Below are 11927 nucleotides of genomic sequence, written 5' to 3'. Positions count from 1 at the left end.
CTTTTTTTTTTTTTTGGCTAAGAATAGGTTTCAAGCCTTTGTCATGACTAGTTCCACAGACCAATACTGACCCTACAATCGCATGGACCAAGTCCTACTAGGGTTGATTGAGAACTATTCAACTTTCACCAAAAACAATGAAGAGCACTAAATACCCCGTGTGAGTGACCTCAATTAGGTAAAAAGAGTCATACTCAGAGGGGAAGTCTCTTTAAATACTTATATAACAACATATCATCTAATTACTGCCTCCTCTTTGTTTATTTATGAGAAATTTACCACACCACCCCTTGGAGAATGCCACAATTATAAGAACACTCCCCTCTATTTCACCAAATTATATTTAGACCCCCTACCGTTAGCCCCAGTTAAGTCAAGAGGTAAAATGACCGTCATACCTTTTTCACTAACACAATCACTATTAACTCAAGAGATAAAATGACCATTAAACCCTAGTCGAATGGGACGAAAATGACGACCCCTACTTCTCCAACTACCAGAGTTGTCAAGCCGTGAACAGCGTTTGCGGTTTCAATTCTTCCAACCCTCGCAAGCCAAGACTATCAAACATCTAACATACAAAGCAATCTGAGAAATTTACAAGTAAATTTTTTCAAGTTGCTCTTGATACAGGCAGTTCCTTCCCTGCCAACATTACATGGATGGATGTAATCCAATCATTGATTGATTTACAAGCTTCTGTAAACTAATAATGCTTGAGAGTCAGAGGAAGGTTGATATATGTAAGTAACAAAATTACAACCAGTGGCCATTCAATCCGTCCGTAGTGAAAATGTAGAAGCCTTTATGAAATAATCTGCCAAAAAATTTCAGTTTCTTGCCAAATCATTTGTAATTCTACGTTCATGCCATGATACGAGCCACTTTCTTAAAGAAATCAAGGCATAACTCCATTGCCTTGGTGATATAACCAAGGAAATTATAGATAGAAAGCATAAATAAAGTCAATCCCAAAAGACAGTAGGTTAGAGTGATTGATGAAACGAAGTTTGAAATAATTTGAGAAACCCAAACCTCTACAATCTAAGTAATTGATTGACCAGAGACATCCAGTTTCTTGCCAAATCATTTGTAATTCTAAGTTCATCCCATGATATAATCAGAGTTGCCAAGTCGTGAACGGTGTTTGTGGTTTCAATTCTTCCTTTGCTTTCACTCCCAGACACAGTTTCCTGGCTTCATGGATTCATCATGAAAGCCAGAATCGGATTGTTCTTTTCTCCACACTTGTCATGGTTATCTGCCTTTTGGTTGTGGCGTGGGTAGCGACCTTGATCTTTCGGTTTAGAGCGCTAGAAGTGCAAAAATCCGAAGAAGACCCTATGACTCTGTTCCTACACCACCATAGATCGAAGAATCTCCGCCCACCTATATTCACCTACGGAGAGCTCGAAACCTCAAAAAACCGATTCGACCCATGAAACAAAATAGGAGACGGCGGTTTCGGATTGGTTTACATCGGTCACCTCTCTAATGGGAAGATCGTTGCCGTGAAGAAGATATACATTCACTCATCAAAGATTATCCCTTTCCAGTTGTTATTTATATGAAAATCTTATTTACGCACCGCGACAATAACTAGGGTAGCAAGGTTGAGAATACCTCAGCCTCTCAAGGCTACGTATCCCTCTTCAATGGCTATCCCAATTGAGCACTCAAGCTAATTGATAAAATCCAATGACAACCGAGGAATCAATCAAACTCTATTCACAATCCCTGTTCGTGGTTTTTTTTTTTTTTTTTTTCTTCTCTCTCCAGGGTAGCAATAGCAGCGACGCACTCAAGCTGATTGGATTGACGAACAGAGCAATAACTCCCACATCCGACGCAGCATGAACCATACAATGACTGGCTTTGCTGAAATAACTACGCCGTCGTCCATCGTCGATGCCGCTGTCACTGCGCTGAAGGATCGTCGGTGGTCCAAATCTTTGGGAAAAAGGTAAATTAGGTCTTATAATGGGTGAAAGAAATAGGAACTTCTAACAAGGGTATTTTAGGTACTTTATATTTATTTCATATTTAATAAGGGTATTTTGGTATTTAAAATAAAATATAATTACTGACATCAACATATAAGGTATATTCCTTAACTGTGATTGACAGTAGGGGGGTCTAAGTATAATTTGACGAGACAGAAGGGGTGGTCTTATAATTGTGGCATACTCCAAGAGGTGGCACAGTAAATTTCCCTTTATTTATTTTTTTTCACAATTGCTGTCTGGGTGCCTCCATGAATGATGAAAGCATCTATTTCGGTTCAAAAGTTTTATAGTTGTAAAATTATCTTAATCTTTCTTCTCATTCAACCAATCTCAACAAAAACATATAGCCCCTATTTTAATGATAAGAACAGCTTCTAATTTTATTTTCCAGCTCTGACATGGTCTTCATCAACTTAAATTCCATCCCCTTATGGAGTCCTTAACTTTAAAATCAGCTTGTCCTTAACTTTAAAATCAACTTGCTTCTTTTGATTTAAACATCACCAATAATCCCCACAAGAGCATTGCCCATCTCTAAAATGGTGAAACCGGTACGAGTCTCTAACCACAATCTCTCGATTGACAATCTTGGCTATCGAAGCAATCGCAGCATGACAATCACTGCACATCCTAAGATTCTTAATAACCTGGATTGTTGCCCCAGGAATTGTGTTCATGATCCCAAAGGCAACAGCCAGTTTCTCACTATGGACTTGCAGGATTGTTTCCTTCTCTTCCTGGTCAACATCATGGAGAACAGATGTGGTATCAGGTACATAGCCAACTTCTTTCATCTTCACTGATAATCTCTCCAGATATCCACAAATCTCTTCAGATTTAGGATGCTCCTTATCACCAACTAGAAATACATGGACTCTACCCTTCGCTTCCACCAAACTAAATCCAGGCGGTTTAATCAGTCTATGGTTCTTCATAAAGATCCTCATCCTCTCCACATCTTCCCACCTTCCAGTATCAGCATATAAGTTGGAAAGTAGGACATAATACCCACAATTATCTGGGTCTAGCTCAAACAACTTTCTTGCAGAGATCTCTCCAAGCTTCACATTTTTGTGAATCCTACATGCGCCAAGAAGAGCACCCCAGACCACACAGTCAGGTTTCACTTTCATTCCTTCAATCAACTCGTAAGCCTTATCAAGGTAACCAGCTCTCCCAAGAAGATCAACCATGCAACCATAGTGCTCGACACCAGGTTCAATATTGAACTCTTGATTCATGGTTTTCAACCAATGCCAACCTTCTTCTACTAAACCGGCATGACTGCAAGTGGCTAAAACAGACACAAATGTTATATAATTGGGCTTGATCCCTGCCCTTTGCATCTCATAGAAGACTTCAAGTGATTCTTTGGCATGACCATGCATGCCATAACCAGCAACCATGGCAGTCCATGACTTCACATTCTTCTCCTTCATGCGATCAAATGCTCTCCTTGCCATCCCTACTCTCCCACATTTGCTGTACATGTCAATGATTGAAGTACCGACAAACACATTGTCCTCCAAACTCATCTTTATCACCTACGAAAGTAAATCCATTGGCAAGATTAGAACATTCAAGAGAAGGGGACTACTTAAAAAGTAAGGTTTTAAAAGGTTGACATGCAAGTGTGTTGGGACTCAGGGCCACCAAATAATGGATTATTTCGAGTATTCACCTCAAGGAAGCAATAGATGACTATAAATAAATGAGGAAGAACAAAAAAATTTCTTCAATTGAGAAATCCAATTACCTGATCGTGTATACACTTTCCTAACTGCAATGCCCCTGAATGCGCACATGCCAATAATACAGCTGAGAGAGTTACAGCATCATAATTGAGATCCCCATCCTTCAACATTCCATAAAACACATTAAGCGCCTCCATTGACAGCCCATTCTGAGCATAAACTGCGATCACTGAGTTCCATGAAACTATGTCTCTCTTAGGCATCTCATCAAATATCTTCCTAGCAATAGTTAGATCTCCACACTTGGCATACGCATCCAACAAAGTATTCACAACACCCAAATCTCCCTCAAATCCCCTTTTTATCAAGAACCCATGAAATGCTAAAGTGATTCTGTTCTGCGAAATATGAGAACAAGCTGACAGAACCGAAACCATGGCGATCGAATCTATAAAAACTTTGCTTTCTCTCCCACCATCACTCTCTTCCATCAAGAACTCCTTAAAAAGTGACAATGCTTCATGGGCATCTTCGTTTTGTATGTACCCAGTAATCATTGACGTCCAAGAGACTACATTTCTCCTAGGAAGTTCATTGAACAGTTTCCTTGCATTGCCTAATTCCCCGCATTTTGAATACATATCAATGAGAGCAGAAGACACAAACAAATCAGGTTCAAAACCAAATACAATAGCCTGTTGGTGGGTCTGCTTACCTGAAGTTAGGTCGAAAAGGGCAGAGCAAGATTTAATGGTGCAAGGAAAGGTCGAACGATCTGGTTTTAGGGAGAGCTTTCGCATGGATGAGAATGCTAGGAGAGCTTCGATAGAGTCGCCGCTCCGGGCTAACTCGGCTATCACTGAGTTCCAGGATGACACGTTGGTTTTGTCGACATATTTGTTGAATAAGGTTATAAGGTTGGGGTTGGTTGAGAACCACTGTTTCAAGAAGATTGATGGAACTGGGTTCAGAATGGATGTTGAAATTGAAATCCTCATTCATTTTCTTCTTTTCTATACTTGTATACTAAATGCTAAATGTTTTACAAGGTCTTCATTCTTGGATGGAAAGGAAAGACGAAATGAATCCAAGGTGTGATTATCTATTATCTACTAAGTAGATCGGAATGGTGAATTGGCTGAACTAAAAGTCAAGTCTGGGTAGGCCGACAGTCACAAATGGTTTGATGATAGTTCATAGTAAAGTGAGAAACATTTGATGATAAAAGGCCAAGCAATATTCAACTTGATTACAGTGCCAACTTCATAAAGCATGGCTCCACTTCTCTATATAATAGATAGAATGCCCAAAGCTGTCACAATAAGAATGATAATTTGTAGATCTACCATGCTGTGCAATTACAATAAACCGCTGCCCAGTTGCACCTGATCACAAGTCATATGTACAGTGAGAATTTTCCAACCCTTAGGGCATATTACAAAGCTAATGATTAATAAGTTATTGAACCCATCTATAGATCACATAGATTCTGATGTAAAACAAATTACGTAGAAGGAAAATCAATATGCAGGTTATGGTGTGATTCAATTGCTTAGAGATAAAAATGAAAAATTAACTAGAACTGATGGGGTAGCCTTAGGGAGAAGAGGGAAAATCGCATAAAGAGGAGGAAGGGGCTCACAAACAGCTCACAAATCCACTAATTCTAAAATAAAATTCACTTTAATCCATAGTTTTTAAGGCGGTAAGGCGACGGAGGCGTTTGAGGGTCTTTCAGAGCGTCTTAGCGATAAGGCGAGCATAAAGCGTCGCCATATTGACTAAAGCGTTCCTGTGTAAATTTTTTATAAAACTAATTTATTTGGCTCAAATCCTAGTTGAATCCTATTACTCATATGTTAAATAAATATTAAAGGTTCATATTCATACCAATTTAAGATATTCATCAAGAAAACAAATCAATAAAGTGAATAAACTAAATTCATCTTCATCAATCATCATAACATATTAAAATATAATATAAATACATAATTATGAAACAAAATTATAAATATAAAGAAAAGAAGACAAAAAATACAAGTATTTATTATACTTACCTCTATGATGCCAAAATGAGTGCCTAAGCCCTAAGGTCATCCACGATATTTCTACTCCTGTCAAAGAAGAATGAAGCTCACCGCTGCCGAAGCAAGCTCATTGCTGTTGGAGCAAAATGGTTGCCTAGATCAATGGTTCTTCCTTGTTCCTTGATTCCTTCTCAAAGCCCTTTCTTAAAACCCTTGACAAAATCCAAACCCTGTTTGTGAATCGTGTTTTTGTTTTGTTTGTTTTGGTTATTTTTTGTGGAGTAAAGCTGATCCCATACATCTCAAGTGTTAACAAAACCATACACCTACCAATAAAAAATCTTCATTTAGAATCTTCATCAAGTAATTTTAAAATGTGTTTAAAAAAAAAAACCCATAAGGCACCAATTCACGTAAGGCGGAGCACTGCCTTACCATCTGTAGACCGCATCACTGCCAAGGCGTTGGTAAGGCGACGCCTTAGCAGCGCCTTAAAAACTATGCTCTAATCTCAAACATCGAGTTTATGCAAGTATATAAAGAAAATTTTATAAAACTTCTACTTAGACTCTAACACTGAAACAAAATCCTATTTCTCTATCTCCTACGTATCCTATCCCAAAACAAATATGAAATAAAAGACATTAATAAACAAAACTACTTCCAGCCCTTGTTGGACCAAAAACCTGGACTGGACCGGTTCTTCTTAGCCCTTGGCTTCCACAACCAGTCATACTGGTCCAACCAAGTAAGTGCAGCTGTATCTACATCAACTTTCCTCTTCTGAAAAGAACTCGACTCCGTCAAGTTTGGATGAGGTCTAAGCATGCCGTCAGAGTCGATGCTCTTGATGAGAAAAGTACCAACTGTCCTTTTGAGCTTGAGAGGGGGAGATCCTTTGTTGGAAGGAACTTCATCTCAAGGCCACCATGCTAAAAAGAGTATGTATTCTCATATCCACAATGTTTGGTTTTCTTGTCGAACAACCATGGGCGCCCCAGAAGAATGTGACACTTTCAAAGGGAAAACATCACACTGAACCTGATCAATCAGTCCACCAATGGAATACGTGAGCAAACACCTTTCATAAATTTTCAGATTATTGTTGTTCGCCCACCCAACCTTGTAGGGTTCGGATGAGGCTCAGTTTTCAGACCCAACTTGTAAACAGCATCTTCAGCAACAACATTGGTACAACTGTCAGGATCAATGTCACACCTTGCCTCCAATAGGCTAAGGCATGCGGCACTGGACATCTCACCGTATTCAGTCAGCCTGTTTCTCCAAGATCTAGACTAGGGCAGATCATAACACCATAATTACACTACGAAAGATCAGAGTTTATATACATATGCACAGTCTAGCAAAAAAAAATATCTTACATAAGCTCCAGTGCCAACTAAGTGATAAGATATATTTACAATTATTTAGATGAGAATTACATACCTTACAAAAAGAGAATATTCACAGTTTACAATATCTCAGTAGTAGACTATATAATCAGAGTATGCATCAACAGGAATATATACACAAAAAGATATAGGAATAGTCCTTTCTGATTGTCCATCAGTTTGTGGATGAAATGCTGTGCTAAACTTCAACTTGGTCCCCATTGCCTTTTGCACACATTCCCAAAATTTAGAAGTAAATCGGGAATCACGATAAAAAACAATATTGATAGACACACCAAGATATCTCACAATATTATCAATATATAACTGTGCCAATTTCCCCATAGAATGAGATATCTTCATAGGTATGAAATGTGCTACCTTTGTTAATCTATCAATAATCACCCAGATAGTATCATTCCCCTTTCTAGTCCGTGGTAGCCCTGTCACAAAGTCCATAGTAATATATTCCCACTTCCATTCTGGCACTGGAAGAGGCTGTAACAATCCATGTGGTCTCTGTCTCACTGCCTTCACCATCTGACAATTCATAAGTTTAGCTACATGTTCTGCCACATCATTCGTTATATTATGCCACCAATATAGTTTCTTCAGATCTTTATAAATTTTGGTACTTCCAGGATGCAAAGAGTAAGGAGTGCTATGAGCTTTATTCAAGATCAACTCTATCAATTTCTCCTCCCTTGAAACACATAATCTGTCTTTAAACCACAAAGTTCTATCCTTTAATGAAAATCTAGGATCTTTCTCTCCCAACATTGATAGCATTGATTGTCTTCCTCAACATATCATCTTTGGGTTGAGCTTCCTTAATTCTTTCAAATAAGGTGGGTTCAATCACAAAGGTGGCAAGTGTCACATCTTCAAGTGTCTCCACCTCTGTAATTACTTCCAAATCAAACTTCTTAGCTTCTTCTATTAACATCAGATTGGTAGTGAGAGTAGCAAGTGTGGTAGTCTTATGCTTTCGGCTCAATGCATCAGCTACTATATTAGCTTTCCCTGGATGGTAATGAATTGTGCAATCATAGTCTTTCAGTAACTCCAACCATCTTCTCTGCCTCACATTCAATTCCTTTTGAGTGAAGAGATATTTAAGGCTCTTGTGGTCACTGTAAATTTCACATTTTTCTCCATACAAATAGTGATGCCAAATTTTCAGTGCAAAGATAACGGCTGCCAATTCCAGATCATGGGTAGGATAATTCTTTTCATAATCCCTCAATTGTCTGGAAGCATATGCAATCACTCTTCCATTTTGCATTAACACACATCCCAAACCTTGTTTGGAAGCATCACTGTATACTACCATATCTGAGGTACCATCTGGAATAGTAAGGACTGGAGCTATTACCAGTCGATTCTTCAACCTTTGGAAACTATTCTCACATTCTTCTGTCCATTCAAACTTGACTCCTTTTCTAGTCAACCGAGTCATAGGTGCAGAATCCGAGCAAAATTTTCAATAAATCTTTTATAGTAACCTGCCAAACCCAGAAAACTTCGAATTTCACTGACATTCTTTGGAGACTCCCACTCTGGCACTGCTTTAACCTTTCCAGGATCAACCTCTATAACTCTTGCAAATATAATATGTCCCAAGAAATTCACTTGTGATAACCAGAATTTACACTTGCTAAATTTAGCATACAACTGCTTCTCCCTTAGCCTTTGTAACACAGACCTCAAGTGATTTGCATGATCTTCTTTACTTCTGGAGTAAATCAGAATATCATCTATGAACACTATAACATACTGATCCAACATATCATGGAATATCCTGTTCATCAATCCCATGAAGGCTGCTGGAGCATTAGTCAATCCAAACGGCATAACCACAAATTCATAATGGCCATACCTAGTCCTGAAAGCTGTCTTCTGTATGTCACTCTCCCTGATCTTCAACTAATGATACCCAGATCTCAGATCAATCTTGGAGAAAGTAATAGCACCCTGCAACTGATCAAACAAGTCATCAATACGGGATAGTGGATGGTTCTTAATAGTTAATTTGTTCAATTCCCGATAATCAATACACATCCGCATACTCCCGTCTTTTTTCTTTACAAATAAGACTGGAGCTCCCCAAGGTGATACACTGGGTCTAATAAAACCCTTCTTCAATAAATCCTGCATTTGCTCTTTCAATTCCTTCAATTCAACAGGAACCATTTTGTATGGTGCTCTAGATACAGGTGCTGCCCCAAGTATTAAATCAATGCAAAACTCTGTCTCCCTATCTAGGGGCACACTCATAGATCTTCAGGAAACACGTCAGGAAATTCTCTAACTACTTCTAACTCTTCTAGGGTTGCAGTCTTCTTGGTAGTATCCCTGACACATGTCAAATAGGCTTCATATCCTTCTTCTAGTAATTTATGAACTTGAATGGCAGAAATTAGTAATTTCTTGGCCTTGTCTCTCCTATGCCCTTGAAATGTAAAATCATCTCCATCCCAAGGTCTAAATATTATCTTCTTCTCTACACAGAGTACACAAGCTCGGTATGCTGACAACCAATCCATTCCCAATATCACATCAAAATCCTTCATGTTTATACAAATCAAATGGGTTATCATATCTCGACCACACATTTGAATCACACATGGTTCATATACGTCCTCCAAATCCACTATAAACCTAGTGGGTGTACTAATCATCAACTTATGTGCTAACTTTTTCGGTTCTATCCCCATTCTTGTAGCAAAATGTGAAAACACAAAAGAATGAGATGCACCAGAATCAAACAATACAAATGCTGGTACTGTAGAAACTAATATTGTACCTGTTACAACTCCAAGGGCAGTCTCAGCTTCCTCAGCTGACAATGCAAACTCCTTCCCAGCTACTTATGGCTTCTTGATGGATGTAGATGAAGAAGTCACATTAGGCTCTCCTGGCTTCCTCTAGGGACAAGATCTGGCCAAGTGTCCTGGCTGTTGGCACACATAGTACCTCATGGATAGAGGCTGGGTAGTGGTGGTTGCTGGCCAAGAATGGGTAGATGCTTGACCTGAGTCATTCTTCCTAGGCACAATAGTAGTAGATGTAGCTCCCTTCACAAACTTCTCAAACTGCCTTCCAGGTCCCGTTGCCTGGGCTTTCCTCACTACCTGAATCTGATAGCCCTTTCTGCTTATCTTCAATGGATTTGACAATCTGAACCACTTCAGCATATGTCTGGAGCCGGTGTGCAATCAGTACTACCCCAATACTAGATCTCAGCCCCTTTTCGAACTTCTTAGCTTTTGCCCTGTCATTCTTCATATGCTTAGGTGCAAAGTAGTACAATGCCTCAAACTGTTGCTGATACTCTAATACTGACTTGGGACCTTGTACCAGTGCCATGAATTCAGATTCCTTCCTATCTCGCACACTTATGGGAAAGTAATTCCCATAGAAGACTTCTACAAACTGGTCCCAAGTGGGGTGTGGATATGTGGCTAACAATATGGGTCTGGTAGCCTTCCACCATGCATAAGCTTCATTCTACAACTGGTATGTAGCACACAAGATCTTCTGCTCATCATTACAGCCCAGAACTGAGAAAGCTTTCTCTACTCCTTCTATCTATTTGGCAGGAGCCAATGGATCATGTGTCACCCCACTGAAATACGGAGGCCGATACTTCTAAAACTTTTCCATCAACTTGCTGGTATCAGTCCATACTTTTTCTACTGGAGGGGTTCCTGGAGTCTGTTGCCCTGTAAGTGTTCCCATAGCTGGTGGTGCTTGGGATGTTTGTCCACTAATAGCCTGACCAATGGTTGGAACTCCAAATGCAAACAAAGGGTTAGGAGTAGGAGCTGTAAGGGCTGGTGGGGGTGGTGCCATAGATACATGGTTTGCTGCTGATTCCCTGGCACGTATGGCAGTGACCAATTCTTCAACCATTGCCCTTTGTTGCTACATATTTTGTTGTATGGTTCGCTGCAGCCCTTCTTGTATCCCTTGCATCATTTTTGTTACAATGGCTGCCACATATTGTGTTGTGATCACCGGTGGTGCAAGTGGCGGCACAAGTAATGCTGCTGCAAAGGCGGATGCATGTACAGCTAGCTGCAGTCTCCCTTCTTGCCTCATCCCCTACTGGCACATGAGGGGTAGCTCTGGCATCCCGACCCCTCTTCCTTGGTCATAGCTCATACTGAGGTTGAGCACGTCTTGGTGGCATTTTTGGGATTTCCTGTAAGATAAATAATTGATTAATTCCCAAAGGCTCAACACATATTCAGCAAGGATGAGTCATGCAGCACGCTTCACATAAAATTAGTCTTGGTTCCGACCACGAGTGCACATACATTCAGAGTTTATACAATATTTCATTTCCTTTCTCTATTGGACATCTTTAATTGCCACAACAATGTTTCTCTAAATTTGATGTTTTTATTTCGAAGCTTTTAATTTATTAAGCCTTGTGACACTAGATATCCAAAGGTCTTGTGGGTTATGAAACTTTTTCCCAAGTCTTAGCTCTGATACCACTCTGTCACACCCTGCCTCTAATAGGCTAAGGCATGCAGCACTGGACATCTCACCGTATCCAGTCGGCCTGTTTCTCTAGGATCTAGACTAGGGCAGATCATAACACCACAATTACACTACGAAAGATCAAAGTTTATATACATATGCACAGTCCAGCAAAAAAAATATCTTACATAAGCTCCAATGCCAACTAAGTGATAACATATATTTACAATTATTCAGATGAGAGTTACATACCTTACAAAAAGAGAATATTCACAGTTTACAGTATCTCAGTAGTAGACTATATACATCAGAGTATGC

General features: G+C 39.5%; 1 protein-coding gene across 2 annotated transcripts; it reads right to left on the bottom strand.

Moving 5' to 3' along the window:
* Window positions 1-2196: 2196 nt before the first annotated feature.
* On the bottom strand, window positions 2197-11318 carry LOC122069945 (pentatricopeptide repeat-containing protein At3g26782, mitochondrial). 2 transcript variants are annotated; one of them, XM_042634032.1, is made up of 4 exons: window positions 9925-11317; window positions 4416-5085; window positions 3763-4316; window positions 2197-3550 (listed from the first exon to the last, which is right to left on the bottom strand). In XM_042634032.1, exons 2-4 carry the CDS (start codon window positions 4696-4698, stop codon window positions 2507-2509), a joined length of 1881 nt encoding a protein of 626 aa, XP_042489966.1. In that variant the 5' UTR covers window positions 4699-5085; window positions 9925-11317; the 3' UTR covers window positions 2197-2506. The 2 variants fall into 2 exon arrangements, with proteins under 2 accessions (XP_042489966.1, XP_042489965.1); XM_042634031.1 differs by having other exon boundaries at window positions 3763-5085; window positions 9925-11318.
* Window positions 11319-11927: the final 609 nt, after the last annotated feature.

This window comes from Macadamia integrifolia, unplaced genomic scaffold, assembly GCF_013358625.1.
Source record: "Macadamia integrifolia cultivar HAES 741 unplaced genomic scaffold, SCU_Mint_v3 scaffold773, whole genome shotgun sequence".
Lineage (NCBI taxonomy): Eukaryota > Viridiplantae > Streptophyta > Magnoliopsida > Proteales > Proteaceae > Macadamia > Macadamia integrifolia.
The sequence above is the reverse complement of the archived record's forward strand: the minus strand, read 5'-3'. Positions and strand labels throughout refer to the sequence as shown.

Coding starts and splice junctions, on each gene's coding strand:
- LOC122069945 (XM_042634031.1), bottom strand. CDS start 4,698: ATGAGGATTTCAATTTCAACATCCATTCTGAACCCAGTTCCATCAATC. Junction 3,551..3,762: donor GAAAGTGTATACACGATCAG/GTAATTGGATTT, acceptor TTACTTTCGTAG/GTGATAAAGATGAGTTTGGA.